The 21,766-nt window shown below is 39.1% G+C and overlaps 1 protein-coding gene across 1 annotated transcript in view; it reads right to left on the bottom strand.

The window, feature by feature from the left end:
• The window catches only part of LOC124619946, a 185,866-nt gene that overhangs the window by 44,962 nt on the left and 119,138 nt on the right, over positions 1-21,766 (bottom strand). The window contains exon 8 of the mRNA XM_047146608.1: positions 16,103-16,214. Coding sequence (XP_047002564.1) covers positions 16,103-16,214 — 112 coding nt within the window. The remainder of the gene's footprint in view (positions 1-16,102; positions 16,215-21,766) is intronic.

Raw genomic sequence — 21,766 nt, 5'->3', positions numbered from 1 at the left:
ACCCCGGCTGGCTGGACATTTACAATGAGATATCACAAACACTATGAGAGAAGTGTCTTCCAATAGTACGTCTTAAATTGTGCGTCTTGCATCAAGATTGGCCATTTCATGAAGATGAACACCGCAAATGGCGGCCCACGACATCAACAGACCCCGTGACAAGCGATGTCGTCCGTAAGCTGATTCTCGAAGCCCAGCGAATATCTGCCGAAAAGAAAGCAGAACTGCCGGATATTTCCCGGGAGCCCGATGTCCTAGAAGGGGCAAGTTTTCTGTGAAGTAGCGTAGCTGCCGAAATAATTAAAAAGTGAACGAAAGAAGGCGCGAGTTAAGATGTTCAGCGCTGTTTTGGCCCACTTTATACCAGAACCCAGGAATAGCCCAGTCACAAAGGGAGTCCTCGCGACAGAACTGGGCAAAAAGTCATGGAGTCTGTTTTGTTGGGCAAAGACGGTATTTTGTACAAACTTCATACCTTAGGGATAAAGTACAGCCGACGAACATTAAGCAAGCCCCCTCGATCAGAGGATGTACTCAATGAAGATGAAACGCCGTGGTAAGATGGTAAAAGGGATCCACTTACTGCCAGACAAGCTGTGCCTTCCAAACCGAAGGGGCGTTTCCACAGCAACAATGCTTCTACCAACCATTTTCTTTTCCGTGGTCTCTCTCTCTCTCTCTCTCTCTCTCTCTATATATATATATATATATATATATATATATATATATATATATATATATATACTCAGCAAGCCATTGTGCTGTGTGCAGACCAGGGAACATCGAACCGTACGTGTCCTAACCTTATCTTATTCCCATGACCCCCACGCGTGATATACAACTGTTGCAGCATAAAAGTCCCGTAGTCTTATTCGAATATGGGTTCTACACATATGCCCAACGGTGTTTCACGAGATCTACGAGGTCTTCCTGTAGGGATTTCCGTGTAAGTTCCCCGAGCATTTCGGTTGTACTTTTGTATGAGCTACACCGACATGTCACGATCGTTGCACGGCGTCTCTGAATTCGTTCGGTATCTGTTGTTATGCCTACTTGATAAGAACTCTAGAACATCGGAACGTTAAAACTGGTCGCACTGAAGTCTTACACGCGATTTCCTTTACAGATGCACTGCATTTTACCAGAACCCTTCCAACAAATCTAAGTACGTGATCGTCCCATTTCAAATTACTTCTTAGTATTAGCCCTAAATACGTATACGATGTGGCGTGCTCAATGTGAGCACCATTAATATCGCAATTACATGCTATGGGGTTATTTTTTTGTTGCAGGCTTTATCTTAAATTTACTCACATTTAAATAGAGCTACCATTCATTATACCAAATGGAAATTTTGTCGAAGTCTTTCTGCAGTTCCTTACGATCATATAAAAGCGATATTTTCATGTGCACTACAGCATGGGAACGATAAATACGCGTCCTGTATGGTTTTCGAGGGACTCTAGTACCATTCTCCCTGCAAAATAGTGACAAGTTCAGGTAACAACAATGGAGGTGGATAGCGATCACGCACCTTTCTCTCCGAAGTAGACCAGAAAGGCTCAATAATATGGAGAGTTGGTGACTGTGGTGGCAGGAGAGATGCGACAATTTATCCTCGAGCTCACAAAACCAATCCTGGTCGATGCGAGCTATCCTCTTGGAACACAGCGTCACCGTTGGCGAACAATCGTTGTACATAGGGAGGGCCTAATGAGCCAAAATGGTCTTATAATCCATGGTGATAAAACGATCTTGCAGAAAAACCGCGAGGTCCATGGAATACCACAATATGGCTGCCCAAACCATCACCAAACCCAACCTTGATTCCCTCTTGGGAGGTAAACTCGTCCAGAAGCTGGAAACAGTGTGAAACACGACTCTTCCGACCAAATGACTTTCTTCCATTGCTCCATACTCAAGGATTTATGGCTTCGTCACTACGTTTCCCTGTTACTCATGGGTGGCTTTGGAATTCCAGCTCGCTCTACAATTTCTTGCTTATGGAGATCCTTTTGTGTTGTTTTGGTGCTGACGGAGTTCGCAAATGCGACATTCAGTTCTGCAGTGAGTTGCTGCCGTCGTGCTCTTATTTTTAGCCACAATCCTGCTCAGTGACCGTCTGTCAAGATCACTCAAAATAACTTTCATCTGCGTTGTGACTTACCGGATAATGTTGCAACAAGCTCTTGAAAATAACTTCTGAAGCGACTTACAGAAATAAACATGTGTAAGTTCTTATTCTAGCGTAACCATCTCAGCAACTGCTTGTAGAGGTTCTCTGCGGAAGTTACTCGCTAATCGACACACGCCTTAAGCAGACGGAATCTACTACTCTCAAGCTACAGTGGACTGTTCTTACTTTTTGACCGACTATTGCGTGTAAACCTCAACACAGTAACGTCAATGGCTTCGAGGAACAAGCCCTTGTTTTTCCACTAGTTACCTGCTGGACGGCCTATATTCAGCGGCTGTCCGGCTGAGTAAGCAGCTTTTGGCGGAGCCTGGCTACAGGAAGCTGTCAGGAGAGAGAGAGAGGGAGAGGGAGAGGGAGAGGGAGAGGGAGAGGGAGAGAGAGAGAGAGAGAGAGAGTCGAGGAGCGCAGCCTCACGTGGCCTGGCGAGGCGGAGTGGGGGTACGTTGCGCGCGCCGCGCTCTGATCGATAAGGCCAGCGTGGGATCAACACGCCGCTGCTGCTGCCGCCGCGTCCCCTGACCTGACCGCAGCCACAGCCGCCGCCACCGGCTTCCCCCTCGCACCCGGTCCTTATGTGTCATCCCACTTCGGCCGACCCCCACTCGCGCCGCCCCGCCGCGCAACGCTACTGGCATTTCTCCAAGCAGACTTTTCTCCGAAGAGCGCAAATGGGGCATTTCTCATATGACCTGCAGTAGGGAATGGATTTTGCGCTGCCCTAGAATTTCTGCAAAAAGACTCGACAAGGGCGCTTTAATCGGAGACGACAGTTTTATTTGTTTAGGTGCACCGTCGATGTTGAAATCATCACTGAAAAGAAGTACTCAGCTGAAAAAGGACAACTTGATTATGGTCTAATGAATCGGGTCATCAGAAACAGAGAACTGAGTAGAAAAGGATAGTTTCTTTGAGTAGTAAATGCCAATGCAGACACAGTATTCAGGGAGAATTTGCTGGACGTAGAATAGCAAGAGGTTCCACCGAGAGTGCACACTAGATGAGAAATCAAGTTATTTCCAAAAAATAATTCTTATTGTACTAAGGATCGAGCTTTCCCTTACAAAGATTAATTGACAATTACAGTGTTGGGGGAATGAGTGGAAAAAAAAAAATCTCATGCCAGGAAGAGCGAGTTTTATTTAATGTGTAAGACTAATTGCAATCAATATGTGAAGCTGCACTCCGAGTATTACTCTGCAATATTTCACCATACCATAAAAAATGTAAAAACCATGCACTACACAAACAGAATTCAAAATCCCATAAATGTACCAAAGACCATTTGGAGCATTATTAGGCACAAAATGAATTAACCCAGTAATGTAAACAATATTCATCTCCTTGATGACAATAGCAGCGAAACAGATGAGGTTAAATTTTGATCCCTTGTCACTAAATACAATGATTTCTTCTTAACAGTAGCTAAAAACACAAGGACGAAAAAATGGAGATCCATTACATTTCCCTAAGTAGGCATCGCGTCCTCCACTACCAGTCTTTGAGTTCACCAGTTCAGTTGTTTGAGACATAATATTTCAGTGTAAAAGTCAAACTGTGCCAATGAGCAACTAATTGTGACTGATGCCTCTAATTTATGAGTGATACCTGAGTATGGAGCAAATCTCTACACATAACATTGGATGGCGCCACAAGTAAATTCACTGAGATAATATCACAGTAAACGCACATGTCCATTTACGAACTGATTCCAATGCATTCTTGGATTCGGTAAAATACATGATGACTGAATCATGTGTGTGGCACCGATTCACCACAAGATGTGGAATAAAATCTTACGAACCTTTGTTTTACTGTCTTTCATCTTCACAAATTTTCATGATGGCACAGCTTGAAAGTGTAAAAAATATACTGAATGACAGTTCAGTGATTGAAAAGGAGGTTATCAATTTATATTTTCTGCATATGACTTCCTTCTTACTGTTAAATATGACACAGGGCACTACAAAAAATCACAAGAGAAAGTAAATTACATGTCTGCAATGTTCACTTTCTACACTATAAAGTAAAATTATTGAAACAATTGGTTTTTTTTTTGTATCACTAATAAGCAATGAACAGATAAACTCACGTAAGATAAAATATAATCATACGAGAAAACTGTGAGGAACAAATGTGCCAAGGAGATATGTCTAGGTAAGTATTAATATAGGTCTGTTCATTAGAACAGTTCTCCTCTCAACGGTGAGAAAGTGGTAATGACCATTTACATCTTAATTGAGTTGAAAATCATCTCAAAATTAAAAAAAAAGTTGATTAAGGTATTCAGTTATAAGGTGAAGCAGTGTTCCTCTGAAATATCTTCTCCAGAACTAACATTAAGTCACAGAACTCGTTTTTAAGATGTTTAAAGAATCTTGAACAGAGTAAAGTATACCATATCATATTCTCAACCACAAAGAATAATGTTAGCAGTTACGTATCGTAATGAGACAATAGCACAATATTAGACAACTTGTAAGACGACAGTATGAAGAAGTTGTCTGCCAGTGTCAACATAACAACAGTCAAGGTGAAAGAATGTGAAGACAAGATGATGTCGGTAACTAAATAAGATGTGACTAAGCTATTTATCACAATGAATATGCTTGAATTCTTCTCTCTCTCTCTCTCTCTCTCTCTCTCTCTCTCTCTCTCTCTCTCTCTCTGCAATATAAGTCAACCATTCAATGATGAGTGTCCATGGTAATTATAATCAAACTTTCGCTACTTGAGAGGGACTCGAATGACAAATGAGTGATCACAGGACAACTCGTGGAAACATTTGAAAGGACATATGGAACAGCAGCAGTAATGAAAGAAGCAAATTTTAATTTCCACATCAGAGTATAACATTTTTTTAGTTGCTTAACATTTTTACATTCCAGGTTACAAACATCGGTCAATGCGATGGCCATCTGCATCCATGACAGCCAAGAATCACATTATTTATTGCTCTACAGTTGCGCAAAACAATGGTGGACTGTAGAATGTTCAGCTCTGATGACAAAACTCGTGTACTGCTTGAAGATCGTACATTGTGGCCAGCATTCTCAGCCATGGCAACAGTAACTTCAACAATTTGTGGCGTAATTGGCCATCAGCCTCTCCTGGGAGTAATTCCCAAATCACCAGCTGATTCAAACTTCTGAATCACAAGCTTCAACCCTGGTGCGGATACTCTCTAAGAGCAGCAGAACTATTACTGTTGTTTTGATAAAACATCTTTACAAGTAAAGCCCTGCTCACCTTGTTGAGAGCCATGTTGACACTCTGCAACTGTAATGATTGTGTCTCAACCTGACACTGCCATACCAGTTCTAGCATCTAATGGCAAGTTATGACACAACCACTACAAACAACACTTATTCTGCAGCACACAGTCTGATCATCATTCCTATAAATTTGGGTACCTGAGTGGTACATAGTTTTCAGTCTACAATGGTTCAAGTAGCAAAAGTTTAATTATAACCACCCTGTATATTGAGGTTTGCAGAATTATGTGCCAACAACACATTTTTAATTGCTGGCTGGTAGTTACACATGAATTAGGCCTGTACGGCCATTAGATTCAAATTTTTTGAATTAAACGTTCTTTATTCAGGAAAACATGTACTGGTAACTCAATTGTTGCTGAGGTGCACTGTGAGGAAAATATATATACTATGCAGTTTCATGATGCAAGAATCAATGAAGACAAATTTAGTTTCATATTATATGACTATGACATTATGATAATGATACTAGATAAATAAGCAAACACTTATTACTGCCTCCCACAATGAAGAGAGGTCTCTGACTTTTACCATAAAAAACACAAAATTTATTTGTGGAATACTGGACCAACACATTTGTCAAAATATTAAGCAAAAGAGCAGAACTAGAACACTTACCTTGTGGAATGACAATTCATCAATCTTTATAAACATTACATGAGAAAAATCAAAAGTAATTTCCTGTAAGGTCTGTAAATCTAACGTGAGTTCTTACTTACCTAATCTCTGGCACTTTATGAAGATCTGGACTAGCTGCAGAAAGCACCAAGCACATTTCGTTTTCCCTTAACTTTCATAGTGTATCACTGTCAGCTCATACAAGTAGTTTCATAATACACAAAAATGATGTTAGGTATCCACTCAGCTGCAGGTGAGTAGTGAATTGCTCCGTAACACACTTAAGGCCCTTACAAGATAATTAACTTTTGAGCATCCCTTCTTCTTCTTCCAGCTTTAGTACAATGTACACACCTTTATACCCTAATGTGCCAAAACATTATAATCAACTGCTTAACAGCATGTTGGTCCAACTTTGGAATGAAATGCAGAAGCGATTCTACATAGTGTGGATTCAACAAGTCCTTGGTAAGATTTCCACAGGCACGTGGCACCAGCTATCTATGCACTGTTTACATAATTCCCTTAAATTACGGGCCAGTATTTTGTACGTGTGGAGCTGGCACCTGATAGCATCCCAGATGTGTTCCATTGTGTTCAGATTAGGAAAATTTGATGGCCAAGAGTTCTATGCATGTTCATTATCATGCTTCTCAAATCACTACGCCACGATCTTGAGTTTATAACACAGGCAGTTATCCTGCTGCAAAGATTCCACCACTGTCGGGGAAAACGTCAAGCATGAAGGGATGCATGTGGTCCACAATAATGTTTACACAGTCTACAGCTGTTGGGATATCTTCAATTACACTGCATATCTCATAGAAGCCCAAATGAATGTCCCCAAAGCACAACACTGTAGCCCATTGGCCTGCATCTGTGGAGTGGTGCATGTTTCAAGCAGCCCATTGCCTGAGGGATGGTGTATCAGAACTGGACCATCCACCTGGTTTAACAAGAAATGTAAGTCCTTCAACTAGATGACACATTTCCACTGACTCATGGCCCAATCTTGATGATCTCATGGTCACTGCAATTGTAACTGGAAATGTAGTTGGGACAAGAGGGGAACATGAACAGACTGTCTGCTACAGAACCACATGTTCAACAATGTGTGCTGAGTGTTGTGCTCCAAAACATTTGTGCCTGCACCAGCATAGCACTCTGTTATCCAATCTACCACAGATTGCTGCTTATTCTACTTTACAGAGTGAGCAAGCCTCCGAACTCAACATTCTTTGATGAGTCGTGGATCTCCAATGCTTGTTGGCACCTTGTGGTTTCAATGTCCATTAACAACTTTCCACAGACGCTCACAACAGTAGTATGCGAACAAATGACAAACTCCACCATTTTCAACGTGTGTTACTGAAATTTCCCTTTTGCGGCCCTTATAATCACTAGAGTGAATCCTCATATGTATCTGTTCAATTTGTATTTTCCTTTGTGTAGTGGTCATAATACCTTGGTTCTTCAGTTTATGTTCACATAAACAAAGACTCATACTGTTCTCAAAGACCCTGGTAACATTCTGCTATAGTACATACAGCCATACACAAATACCCACAGATACATTTCCGTTTCATTAGGTTGTTCCAGGTGACTGGTTGTATATGCTAATTTTTTTACATTGTTCCCTTCCTATCTTTCCACTATAATAACAACTTTATAATATCTGACGAAATAAATACAGTGATGGCCACAGCACTGAATAAATGTTAGAGACATAAGATAAAGCCACAATGTGTTTCTAGTTATATATGTGAATTACGCAGGTGGATAAAACCACTTTAAGGACGGAATATCACTAACCATAACCTTTCATTTATAAACTTTCAGTTAGCCACACATATTTTTCTTGGACACCATGAAAAAGAACTATTTGAGATGCAAATAGGTCATTAAACAGAATCTACATATCTAAGTATGGGATTTGTGGGACCACTTTAGTGCAAAACATGCTGGGATACAATGTCGTTACACTGAGACTTCATCATCATTAGTGAGTTTTTCTTTCAATTTCTTTTCCCTACAAATCATCAGACCGCTACCCAATGTATTTCTTCAAATAGTGTGAAGTTTAATTCACCCCACTTTATTGAATAGCTTATATCATCTCACTAAAGCATGAAAAAATGCACGTATGAAGTCCACTGTTATCAGGTTTTTACTGCTGGTGGGTTGACAACTGAGATACTTGCAGAGTTTCAGTTCCTGTGAATAACACTAGTGCACAATATTTTCACAACTGACACTTTCAGCAGCATGGCAGATCCATGAATCCCATACAGTTTCCTGCAGTCGTGGACAAATGAGGAGATGAGTAGAAGTATACAATGACAGTCATTACAGATGGTTGGTTGATGTTATAAGCTCTTCTTTGAGAACACTTTTACAGTACAGTAGTGGAGAAACCTGGTGTTGCCCAGGTATTTACTTACAGCTGTGCATCCGCACCCTTACCATGCAGCATCTGACCCTATGCTTAATGTTTATGACATCATATCTCCTGAACTGTGTACTGAACAATGATGTAATTTTGTAGATATATTCAGCAGCAGATTTGGATACAGTCTGTAAAATTTGTTGTGAACACAATTAGTAGCAAGGAAGTAGTAAATTAAAATGTCACACGTGATGCAACAGTTTTTGGCAACATCAGGAGATAAGTCTGGTGATCAACACAAGGATCCAACTACAATTTTATGCTCATCCTTGATACTGAGTTTTGCCCAAACAATCTAGCAAGCAGTCAATTTCTATCTTGGTGGATTTGAGTTTCTTGTCTACTGTGCAATTTCCCATTAGTCTAGCCTTTTGGTATACATTTAAATTTTATCCCAAAACTGTCACATTGTCAACATCCAGTTATAACCAGCTTTCTGTGCCTGCCTTTTAGGAGAGCTTCAAACTCTGGCATTTCACTGCAAATGCTCTGCATAATATAGTCACCTGCAGGGCACACTTTTTTGGATCTTACACTGATATTTCTGGGTTTCCTCCAGTTATTATTATCTGAATGGGATGGAACCACCTAACTAAAAAAAAAAAAAAAAAGTGTGCACCCCGCACACACAATCCGCTACCTGGGCAGCAGCCTCTGATGGGTAGTGCACACCTGATCCATTTAGGGGGATCCTACAGTTCTCAACCTTATGGCACAACTTAAAGTCTCTGATTCAAGTCTTCCATTTGACTCACAACCAAGAGACCATGATCTGTTCTGGGGACAATGCTGCAAATTGCGAGCTTCGTTGAAACTCCATGAGGAAGGCTGGTATTCTCAACCTTCTCTGCCAGGTACATGAATGATCAAAGTATGGGCTACAGGAAAGAAATGAGGGATGTTTAAAGAGTTATGCAGTAGGTTTCACTTACTTGGAGTAAACATCCTCTTCCAAAACCACAGAAAAATGTGTACTTAAAAAGAATCAGGAGGCACAGAAACATATTAACAGAACTGTATCATACTTAGATAAATATCTACAAATCAAATACCATACCACAAAACATACACTAGTGCAGAAATTAGACTCAATTATAACCTAGCAGTCACAATCAGTGCGCTAGAGAAAAAGAAAAATGGGTATATGATGAATTGGAAAACTAAAAATTACTGACAGAATTAGATGAATCACAAATTCTCTGAGGCAGCAACTAGATGAGTGGAATGTAATGAAGACAGAAATAAAATGATGGCACAAAAGGACACCATTATTCATTACTGAGGTAAATGTGTATAGGAGAAAAACCATGGATAACCGAGGAATATTCCAGCCTACTGATAAAAAGAGGAAAAAATTTTATAGTCAATAAATTGCACTGCTTAGCCCTTCCTATAGTCCACAGCGTGCTCCACATTTTACCTCATTCTTCTCCTTCTCCTACTACCACCACCACCACCACCACTACTACTACGAAATTCAAAATATAGGGCATTTTGCATTCAGCTTTCAGCTCTCGTCTCACCAATAGTGCAAAAGTCCAGCGTGTAACATAAGTAATGGAAGGAATAAGTTTAACACTGTCAATGTTGGGAAACCTGTCTGCGTATAGATTCAAGAGAACTCAATATTTGGATGAAACTATGAAGTTTCATGTTTCTTTTGGTTCCTTGTACCTATTTTTGTTCAAGAACCTTTCTTAATTTTCATCTTAGTAACTACTCACCCCAATTCTCTGACAAACTTATCTTTATTCATTTCCTAATATTTTCCAAATTACTTCTAGTTTTGTTACTTTTACCTGACATAAAAGACTACAATATTTTCATATACATTAAATTTTGAAATGGTGTGTGTGTGTGTGTGTGTGTGTGTGTGTGTTTAAACTTTAAAATCAAAATGTTATCTAGAGCAGTACAAATACCTTCACTAACTTTTTGCACTCGTGTGTGCACACACACACTTAAGTCCATACATTAAGGGATTTTTGGACTTGTAAAACACGAGATATGGTGGTAACGTGCACGAACAGTGTTGTGGAACCGCTATGATACAAGACACAGTGATAAATACTCAATATATACTAGATAATAGGCAATTGGGCATGGTGGTACTTACCATATTTAGCAGCCCTCTGCTGACGGCATGCACAACCTCAATATGGGTTGTGATACTCTCACATGGCAACCAAGGAAACACAATGGCTCCCGAAACTATAGATGAGGTATTCAGCATGGTTTGCAACAACACTCCCAATCTGGACGAGACTCATCTGAAGGTCAGCAACGGTCTGTGATGGCAATGTCAGGGTGGCTATTCTTAGAGTCTTATTTATGCACACTATAGTATCCTATTCATCAGATAACTACCAGGCCACAAAAAAGTGGACCTGTAACTGGAAGATGTCATTGCCATGGACCACACCTGTTACAGTATCTAGGGGAACACCTCCATTGGTGCACAACCACGTAATATGATGCCATTCCAGTTCCCGATGAGAATACTGGCATATCATGTCAGTTCATTTCCAAAATATTGACATGCCTGACATATGTCCCTATGGCACCTCTCCAATATACTCTGTGACTCACCTATGACCATATATTATCTCAATGGTTCTTGGTCACTCCTGGTAAGCAAAATACCACATTCAGCAATGTATGTGTCACATTCACACCGTTGGATGCATTTGACCCATCACGAAACATAAGAGAAACCTCTCAAAGCTAACAAACCATGGTGTGGTGGGAAATGTGAAATCCAGAGACATTGCAGAGCCTGTGTTGTTGGTCAAAATTGGGCATTTAAGGCAAGATAAATGATTGTATCATTGGGATAACACGTATGTAATCATGCCCACACTGTCATGGAATGAGTTAGTTCTTCACGTGGAATCTTCTTCACACACTGAAATGTGCTTGTTCACCATTCAGCTACCAATCTACCTTGGGCTGCATGCTCAGCCCCTCATCTGCCAACAACCAATCCTTCTGCAATATGACTCAAATGCAATATGCCATCTGAACCACTTGACGGTTACAGGTACCAGTACCCTGCATACTTCCTTTAAATGTTTCCATTATAGACATTGCCACCATATTTTTAAATGCCAAATTGCCAACGATATCATCAGAAATGAAGAACTGTCATCAACAGATATATACAGAGACTTAAGCAGTAATGGAGAACAAGAACTTGTGGATACCACTCATAGCCAATCCAGCAGGAAAGACTCGTTTTCACATGTCACATGTCAGTTCTATGAACAAATGTGTCTAAGTGCAATTTATAGCTACACATTTCAAGATGAACACTCTTGACCATGCTATGCACAAATACGGAGGGCACATGAATTTTATTTTATTTTATTTATTTATTGATGAGATAAGGGCGATGTATCCACATCTGTTGCTATAGATGCACTTGCGAATGGACTGAGCCCAAAACTGGTAGTCCAGAATAAAGTAATTTGAAATGCAACCTGATGTAACCATGTCCTCCTTCAAACTTACCTGATGAGCACGAATGCAATTTCATGAGTGTTTTATAATTGCAATCTTCCTCCTAAAGGCATGCATCTATGTGATAGTGATTAGTGTGTCCAAGATTTACATTATAAGTTTCAGTCCAAACAAAATGACTAACCATCTGCACTATAGAAAGACATCAAATTTGCAAAACAAGAAATGAAGTTCAAATAATTTACAGGAATGCAGCTGGGTGATATCATTGACAACTGTCCATGTTTCAACAGGAACACACCCTGCCATTTTCAAGGCATAATTGGGGCATGTAATTGCTGTGCAATGGATTTTAAAACCTCGGTTTTCAGAGAAACTCCAGAAAGGTAACATTCACACACTCCTTGTAATAAGTACTTCTGACATCGATCATCATTAGTTTGTGATGGCGCTAGTGTTTACAGTGTGTGGAAATGTTATGTTTCCAGAGTTTCCCTGAAAACCAAGGTTTTAAATTCACTTCCAGAGCACTTACTTGTTGTAGATATGCCTTGAAATTGGCAGGGTGCGCTCATGTCGAAGTATCAGTGCTTGTTGACGATGTCACCTGGCTGCAATTCCATAAGTTATTTGAACACTGCTTACACCAGGAGAAACTCAGGTCTCAAGAAACGAAGTTAATTAAAATCACTATCTGAAACACGGTTCATTTACTTTCATTCGATAGACAAGGAGAGAAGCAAATGTGAACTACATAAGCATAAAAAAAAAAATCAAATATCACTTCATAACAAGACAATCTATACCTATCGCCCCTGTGTGTGATTGAAGGGAACAATATCAAAATGAATAGTGCATACAGCAAAACTTGCCTCCATCAGTTTCTATTTTAATTCTTAAATAATGATAATTATATAAATGTTGTCACTTGCATTTCTGTTTACAAGTAGATGCTGTAAAGTGGCATGCCATCACAGTCCAGAAATAAGCACAGAATCTTCATTGTAATATAAATGCCATTGTATCGCCAACGATGGTAAATGAGAGAAATAAGCACAGAATCTTCATTGTAATATAAATGCCATTGAATAGCCAACGATGGTAAGTGAGAGTTCCCAGCAGTATGAGGTAAAATAGCAACTCAAATATTAGTAAACTTTCCAGCGCATAGATGCTTTTGTCCTATCTGACAAATAAATAAAAAATTATGTGATGTACCAGCAAGTTTTTATTTTTGATTAAAGCTCACTTCCCTGCAGGGCTGTTTCCAAACTTTAACAACTTCCTAGCAGCTGTGCAACCGAAAGTAAAGAAATTGATAAATGAATATACTTTTGTCAGAAATGAGTATTGTTTGACTCACTTAAATGATGCAGGACGAACCATACATATACTAAGCTATGATGGATTGCACATTCCTGAATAGGAAATACCAAATGATTCTCTAATCTTTGTGGTATAACAAACAGCTATTTCAACTCTGATCATGTACATGATAGTAAATTAACAGATAACTGTACATACAAATGCAGGCTTCCTTGGTGAATTGCACTGGTGAAATCCGCACAAAAATTCAGCCAAAATGTTCTGACAACGTCTTTCATTTTCTGGAATCCCACACAGCAGGCCAACTGCATGTGCTTGGAAGTGAGTGTGTCAGCAGTTGGAATACAGGAAGTAGGGTAATGGCCGCACAATGAGTGCACTATCGGTCTGTACTGTTGTGATGCTTCAATTATAAATGGCACATTCCTAGCATTTTTATTAAAAAACTGTTGACCTGAGTTAAATCACCTTCAAAAGTCACTTATAGAGCAAGCTTCTGTTGCCACTGAAATGGTAGGCAGCAGGATCTGGACCAACAGACAGCCCACTGGGGAAAGAAGAAGGTGCTGTTGGTAATGTATGCAGCGGCCTCAACCTTCAACCAGGTAACAACTTGAATATAATCATATTTAAAAATCTTAATGACTTAGAAACCCAAAACAAAGGAAACTTCTCAGTTATCATAAAAAGATGCCACAGTATATAAATTCATAACAAATAAAATTTAGTAAGAATAGGTGGGGAACATATTATGAACCCAATTACTCGTGAGAGTTTATGAAGGTGCACGAAGTTCAGTTCAAACCAACAATGATATCAACCTTAGAGTCAGTGGAGCTGCGGTCTCCAAGTGGAGAGACAGCCTCCAAGAGTAAGGGAAGTAGGCTGTAATTTACTCATACTGGAGCCTCCACAAGCAGTGAGAGAGTTAATTACATTGTTCAATTTTAGACAGTTCGACAGATAATATACCGTACGTACAAGTAAAATCAGGCAAAGAAACACCTATGTTATCTTCATGAAGCAGTGATGCCAATTCTGTATATTGTGAGTGTTTGTCAACATATAACTGTCTTCAGCACTACACGCAAGGCTGAATGAAAGTATGATACATAAAAGAGTGTTATATATTAAGTATCTACTTACACAACCAAAGTCATTCTATTCCACAGTTTGAAAATTGCAGTAGGTCATGGAAACATGATACAGATGCCATGTGATACGAGATAAGAAACACTGCACAACACTGTAGCTTCAGCAGACAACTGAAATACAACAGACTGCCACATTATTCCATATGTGGGTCAATAACAAACATTTAAATCAGTGTCACCGATGGATAGTGTATTAGGAAATGATAGAACTTGCATGTAATGTCACCAGGTACTAGGAATGTTAAGTATGGCATCCAACAGACAGGGAGGGACAGAACTGTACCTGTAGTGTTACAATGTCCCTTGTTGGTGTTCTAGTCACACAAAACTACTGGCAAATTCTGATATGTTATTGCCGCAAACAGTCGATTTTCATGCGCTCTTATTTCTATTCTGTCTTGAACCGCAGAATAGATTCCCTGCCAAGATGACATGAAAGGAACTTGTTGAAATGAAACTCTGAAATGAACTTATTACTCTACTAATTTTCTGAGAACAGAAAAAGATAATTATTTGATTTACTTTATTGTTAATTTCCCTTCAAAACACAGATTAAAAAACATGATACCACCAACATTAATTAATTTATCAGCTTGTGTAGACATATGATGTGTTGTTAAACAGAGATGTTGTCAAGAAGAAAAGGGCACATATTAATCTTGGAATTGAGTGGTCAGAATGGCCTTTTAACAACTGTTTGTTTCGTCCTCAAAACCCTGGAATTTGCGAACAGATATTTCTGATGTTCTTCTGTGAAGCTCATGTAGGTAACTTTCTGAATTAATAACACATTTAAAAATATGTAATTGGATCTGCAAATAGTGATCACAACACTAAGTCATAACTGTTAATTTGAGATTTATTCATTACAATGTGTAGTATGAAGCTGTAGCTATCAGGCTGAGAACTCTAGTAACCTGGCATTTAAATGCATAAGAAAATCTTCTTCTCTAGACTTGCCTCCTCATTTCTACAGTTTTTCTTTCACCTCACTTTTGTGAAGTTAACGATGAGAAAATTTTCTTAGCAAAGGCTCAAAATTCATCATCACTTTACCATATTATTTATGGCTAACAATGACACCCAACCTTATGAAGGGTATGATGCACTGAACAAAATAGGTAACTTTCACTGATTGGTATATTTTGAAACAAATAGATACTGACAGGTTTGTTTATAATGGCCTTGCATGATTTTTTTTTATCACTGGTGCTTACCTGCATGTATCTAAAATGGAAAAAAGGCAATGCTTTCGCTTGTACTGTGAAACGCGTAATAACTGAAAGTGGCTAAGTTTCAATAATAAGGAAGAAAGAACGATAATATCGCTTCCCACTCTTTCGGTGTATGTGCTGTACCTTCAGAAAAATGACAAGGTCTTCAATAGAAAATTTCAACAAGAGTGGCTGTTTTACACAAACTACGTTTCACTCACCATACATGACAATCTAAAAAAGGATTTCCTGAGCCCTTCTGTAGAAACTTTATGCAACACACTTCGAAAGTTTTGGTGATTAATAAATTGCAATCAAGCTTACATGTAGTTGTACTGATTCACAAGAAGAGTACAACTGTGATGCAATGAAATATCTCAACATACCGGATGAAAATTCTTACAAATATTTCTTACCTTGTTCTGTTTTATCAGGACCATTTGGATTCTTAGACCCACTAACTTTTTTGTCTGGGTTCTTTGGTGAACAATTTTTTCGTGGTGGGCGAGCCGTAAGGGCTGGTGGTACCTGCAACAGATTGAGAATATGGTAAAAGTGTTTGATCTCACATTAATCTTACCAAAATAAGAAAAATTTACAAAAAATGTCAAGAAGGAACCAAGTATTCACAACTGAGGAACACCAGTCTAACATACAAAGATTGCTGTGTTGCACTGTATGACCTACTGCATCTATGCAAGAAAAGAATCCATTCAAAACTGGACAAAAGTGTAGTTTTTACAATACTCCACCATAAACAGTTATCTGTGTAAACATGAGCATATGAATACAATTAGAGGTGACATAATACACGTTTAAAGGTATATTACCTGAGTAAAAGTGGAAATGCTGTAAACATAAAACTGAAGATTTTTACCTCAATAATTGCTGTTATATTACTTATAAGTCTGTGATTAAGATATACTTCCATGTGAAACATACCTTCCTGACAAAGGGACATGTTCTGAATACAGCAGTAGGATGCTCATATCTATTACACTTACCTCAAAGAACAGAAGAGATTCAACAATTTAGATACATGGTGGATCATAATGAGTGATTAACATGACTCTCTAGGTTTGCATCCAGTAATGATTGCAAAGGGTCTCTTTTGCAATACTGAAATATGGATAGTTGCTTACTAGTTCCCCAAAAATAAGACCCTAAATCAAGGACCGAATACAAGCAAGGATGATAGTATTCCATACCCCCTTTTTTTTTATTACTGCAAAATTTCAATATAAAATTGTGTGTTTTTCTAAAAACAAAGATGATGTGACTTCCAAACGAAAGCGCTGGCAGGTTGATAGATACACAAACAAACACAAACATACACACAAAATTCAAGCTTTCACAACCAACGGTTGCTACATCAGGAAAGAGGGAAGGAGAGGGAAAGACGAAAGGATGTGGGTTTTAAGGGAGAGGGTAAGGAGTCATTCCAATCCTGGGAGCGGAAAGACTTACCTTAAGGGGAAAAAAGGACAGGTATACACTCGCACGCACGCACGCACGCACGCACACACACACACACACACACACACACACATCTATCCGCACATACACAGTCACAAGCAGACATTTGTAAACGTGTGTGTGTGTGTGTGTGTGTGTGTGTGTGTGTGTGTGTGTGGGGGGGGGCGCGCGCGCGCGCGAGTGTATACCTGTCCTCTTTTCCCCCCTAAGGTAAGTCTTTCTGCTCCCAGGATTGGAATGACTCCTTACCCTCTCCCTTAAAACTCACATACTTTCGTCTTTCCCTCTTTCCTGATGAAGCAACCGTTGGTTGCGAAAGCTTGAATTTTGTGTGCATGTTTGTGTATCTATCAACCTGCCAGTGCTTTCGTTTGGTAAGTCACATTACCTTTGTTTTTAGATATATTTTTCCCACGTGGACTGCTTCCCTCTATTATATTCGTATCATTGTATGTTTTTCCTTTCAGATCATCCATTTAAAATTGCTTTGCAACCATTATTTTAAAATTTTGTTTCTGTATTGTTGATGATGCAGGGCTGCCTCCTGCATATTTCTGCCACCACACTTACACGTATGTTTTGCAGGCAAATTATGGGCCCTGCCTCACCTAGGAGGTTATTTGTAAACGGAAGAAGCAAGGTACTGTGTGTAGTCAAGCCAGCAACAGTCACCACAGTATTTGGGGGCACCAGTCTTGCCACTACATGGCATGCAAGTCGCAGCACAGGGCACTGTAGTTGTGAGAACTAATTTACATCCACACGGTCACATGCTCATACGATACCACGCATGCCTCCTTCCGAAGGCATGTACTTGAGTTGGTGCTCTGTCCACAGAGAGCTCATTTCATACCGAGCTCCGAGCAACCAACAGCCACCTCAAATCTCTGCTATGGATACCAGCTGCTGCAGCCGCTTTGGTGCCGTGCCGCCCTCGATCTGAGCCATGTCCGATGCTGCCCTTCCACCAGCCACTCCAAGGGCAATGCTACACAGTATTTGTTGTGACTGCCCTCGTGCTCATCACCTTGTGGGACTATGTCATTTCCAGTAGACTGCCTATGACCTCTCGGTCTCAGACGATTGTGTTGTCACAGCAGCTGCTGCTAAGCAGCAGACTGCCTACAAGTTACCAGCCTCATGGGACTGTGTCATTGTTAATCTTACTTGTTCCTCAGTACATTACAGTTCTTTAGTTTTGCAGACATTTTTCCATAAGTTGTAAACAGTTTAGTTCTTGTAATGAACAGCTGTGATTGCAAAGTGTATATCTCACTTCAGCAAGTCTCGTTCCTCTAGAAAGGGACAGAACATGTACTGTTATCAACTGAGTGATGACTAGCAGAGATAAATAGAGAGTGTACATATCCTTGTTTTGGACACTGGCAACTTTTGTTAAAGTTTTCTTTCATGGTGTTAGCAGTTTCTGCACTAATATGTAACAGTTACTGTGGACTACTTATTTCTGAATTCACGTTGTCCACGGCAAAGAACTTTGTTTTTTATTTTAAATTCCATGAGTCTGTCGTAAGCAATTTTTTCAATTGTTTTTAAAATATAAATAGGAAACTGATTATTTACATCATCCCTTCCATCCTTTTTTATGAAGTGAAACTACCATAAAAGTTGTCAGTAGATAAGGAAAACTGCCTGCTTGGATTAAGCAGTCACACAGAAGCATCAGTGGTCCGATTATGTTTAAAGAACTCTTCTTTAAGACTGTTCATTAAAAACTAGTCACGCAGAGTCTTTTTTTAAGTCAGTGATTATGATTGCTTTTGCTACTACATGTCTTGTGACAATGGTATGCTTTTGCTACCGCATGTCCTGTGACAGTGCTAATGTACATCGACCTACTAAGTGTATTTACCTTATATTTGTCACCTTGTGCATTTTTCTCCATTAGAAAGTACACCTTTGCCAGTATCAGAATAATATCCCTCAAATGTTTCTTTTTTTCCACTCTCTGCACTGTACTACTCAGAGAGAGATATCACTTGTCTACTCTTATGAATGTTTACTATTAAATCATTGTATATAAGTAAAGCAGTCAAGCTTCAAACTCTAAAAGTTATAAATACTATAAAGTCACCATACTCAGATCACAACACAGGCATGCACCAATTTACATAATAAAACACAGAAAAGCAATGTGGCTTCTTTTATACATTGTTCATACAATACAGTGAATACTGTAAAGTTCCTGTACTCGGATTTCCAATAATTTTAAAGGCCAATGATAATGTAAAAAGCCAATATGTTTTACTTTGGAATGCCAAAGAAACAAGATCTAACATGACAATGACACAGACAAATCCTCTATTATATTTAACTTATCATTATTTATTGTCATTTCACAATTTAAAACAAATGAAAACATGATGCTATTTCTGAACACAGCTGGTACTACACATATTCAGACTGAAGCACAGATCTACCATTCAGAGCTCATCATATATTTGGCAATTTAAATGTGCAACTGTGATTTGCCAACAGTGAATCAAGTGCAACCAATGGTTCTGCAGAGAATTTCTGGTCAAAGAGTGAGGGAAAGAAACAATGATTTAATATCATACTGACAAGATTATCAGAGAGGGATTGGACAAGAATTGGGAAAGAAAATAGTAATATCCTTTTCAAATGACCCACCCCCACCTTTCTTGGTGTCATACATTATTGATACCACACCAGGCAGAATGCCTCTCAAGGTTGGCAATAAACTGTGTAAAGGCCTCATCACTCCACGGACGGCTTGAAGGCACACCTCCTGGTGAACACACAAGCAGCGCCACCACCAAGACAGCTTAAGGAGGATGCAGCACTGATCTCACCCAGTTTGACAGCAGAGTTCCTCGAGGGAATTAGCAGCCTTATTCATAGTTTTCCTGTACTGTGATTGTTTATAATGACTAGGCTCTGACTAATGGGTTTCTAGAACACTTGGACTTTCTGCATTATAGTTAAATAAACACCAGTGTCACTCACTTCTAATTCTTTCTGATTTCTGTCAAAGCACCCATCTATTCCTTGGCACCCACCTCTGACAGATCCAACACCAATATACTCTGACAGGAAAAAAAATAAAATAATAATAATAATAATAATAACTGACCCAGAGTAATGACATTTTGGAAATACATTTGTGTAGCTAACATATTTAAGCGATTAACATCACAAGATAATGGGTTAATGTAAGTACAAGGTAACCTGTCATGAATATGAAATGCTGGTACATTAATAACCAGCATAACCGCCAAAATGTTGACTGCAAGCGCGCAACTGTACATGCATTGTGTTGTACAGGTGGTGGATGTCAGTTTGGGGGAATGAGTTCCATGCTTGCTGCACTTGGTTGGTCAATAAAGGGATAGTTAATGCCGTTTGTGGATGATGATGAAGTTGTAAAATGGCTCTTTGTCTTAATTAAATCAAACAATCAATCTCCTTAAAAACTTGCAACCAGTACTGATACTAAGAGTTGATTCCAACCCCCACCTCATTCTTCAAAATAAAGATTCATTGTTTTTGCAGTTATGTTATTACTCATATTGTATGTGCTGCATTCGACATATCTAACACTTCTTATAATCAGCATTCTGTGGAAGTTAGTTTCTTCATTATAACAAATTCCAACAATTTTAGCATCATTCGATGCTTTTCCTTTTCTTTCTGTTTCCTTGGGTTGTAAGTTTTCTAGAATACTTCGGCTTCTAAATGGTATTATTGCCTGCTTATATGTTATAGTTGCATTTCTTAAAATTTCTGTAATTTCTCTCGATCCACGTCTTACACCTATTCTATTGTCTGTTTACTTAGACATCCTATCCTGATGTGCACCTGGTAGAAATTTTCTCTCTTCTCTGACACAAAAAATGCTGCTTCCTCCTCCTATCCCATGAAGAATGAAAGATTATTTGGGATGACAATATTACGAAAAGGATACAGTGCTACTCACCATACAGAGATGTTGAATCACAGACAGGCAAACAAAAAGATTGCTAAACATATTAGCTTTTGGGCAAGTTGTGCTTTTGTGTGTGTGTGTGTGTGTGTGTGTGTGTGTGTGTGTGTGTGTGTGTGACAGAGAGAGAGAGAGAGAGAGAGAGAGAGAGAGAGAGAGGTGCTTGATTATGTGAATATGTGTGCACTTTTCCTTTCTGAAGAAGGCTTTGGTTGAAAGCCCATTCATAACAGTCTGTTCATCATGCCTATCTGCAACTCAATGTGGTATTTTCATGGTGAATAGCAATCCCTCATTTTCATAATATTGTTGATATTCCAACACAGACTTTCCATTGTTTGTTGCACTTCAATCAAAGCCTTACCTTGAAGTTCTAACACTTTTCCTTGAAGTTCTAAGACTTTTAGATTTATGTTTTGAATACAAAATGTGGCATTTCTACCCAGAAATGTGACCTGTTTCTAAAGTGCCTAACATTTCTTCATTTATTTCGCTTGATTGTTTCTAAATATAGAAAACATTCTTTGAGCAGATTATTGATATTTTACACACACATTTTCCACTGACAGCTTTTTTGCATTTCTAACAGATGCTATTACTCTTGTTTTCCTTGCACTTTGCAATCTGACATGTTTTGCTATTT

Source organism: Schistocerca americana, chromosome 6 (assembly GCF_021461395.2).
Source record: "Schistocerca americana isolate TAMUIC-IGC-003095 chromosome 6, iqSchAmer2.1, whole genome shotgun sequence".
Taxonomy (NCBI): Eukaryota; Metazoa; Arthropoda; class Insecta; order Orthoptera; family Acrididae; genus Schistocerca; species Schistocerca americana.
Note: the sequence above shows the minus strand (reverse complement) of the source record. Positions and strands in the feature narration are given on the sequence as shown.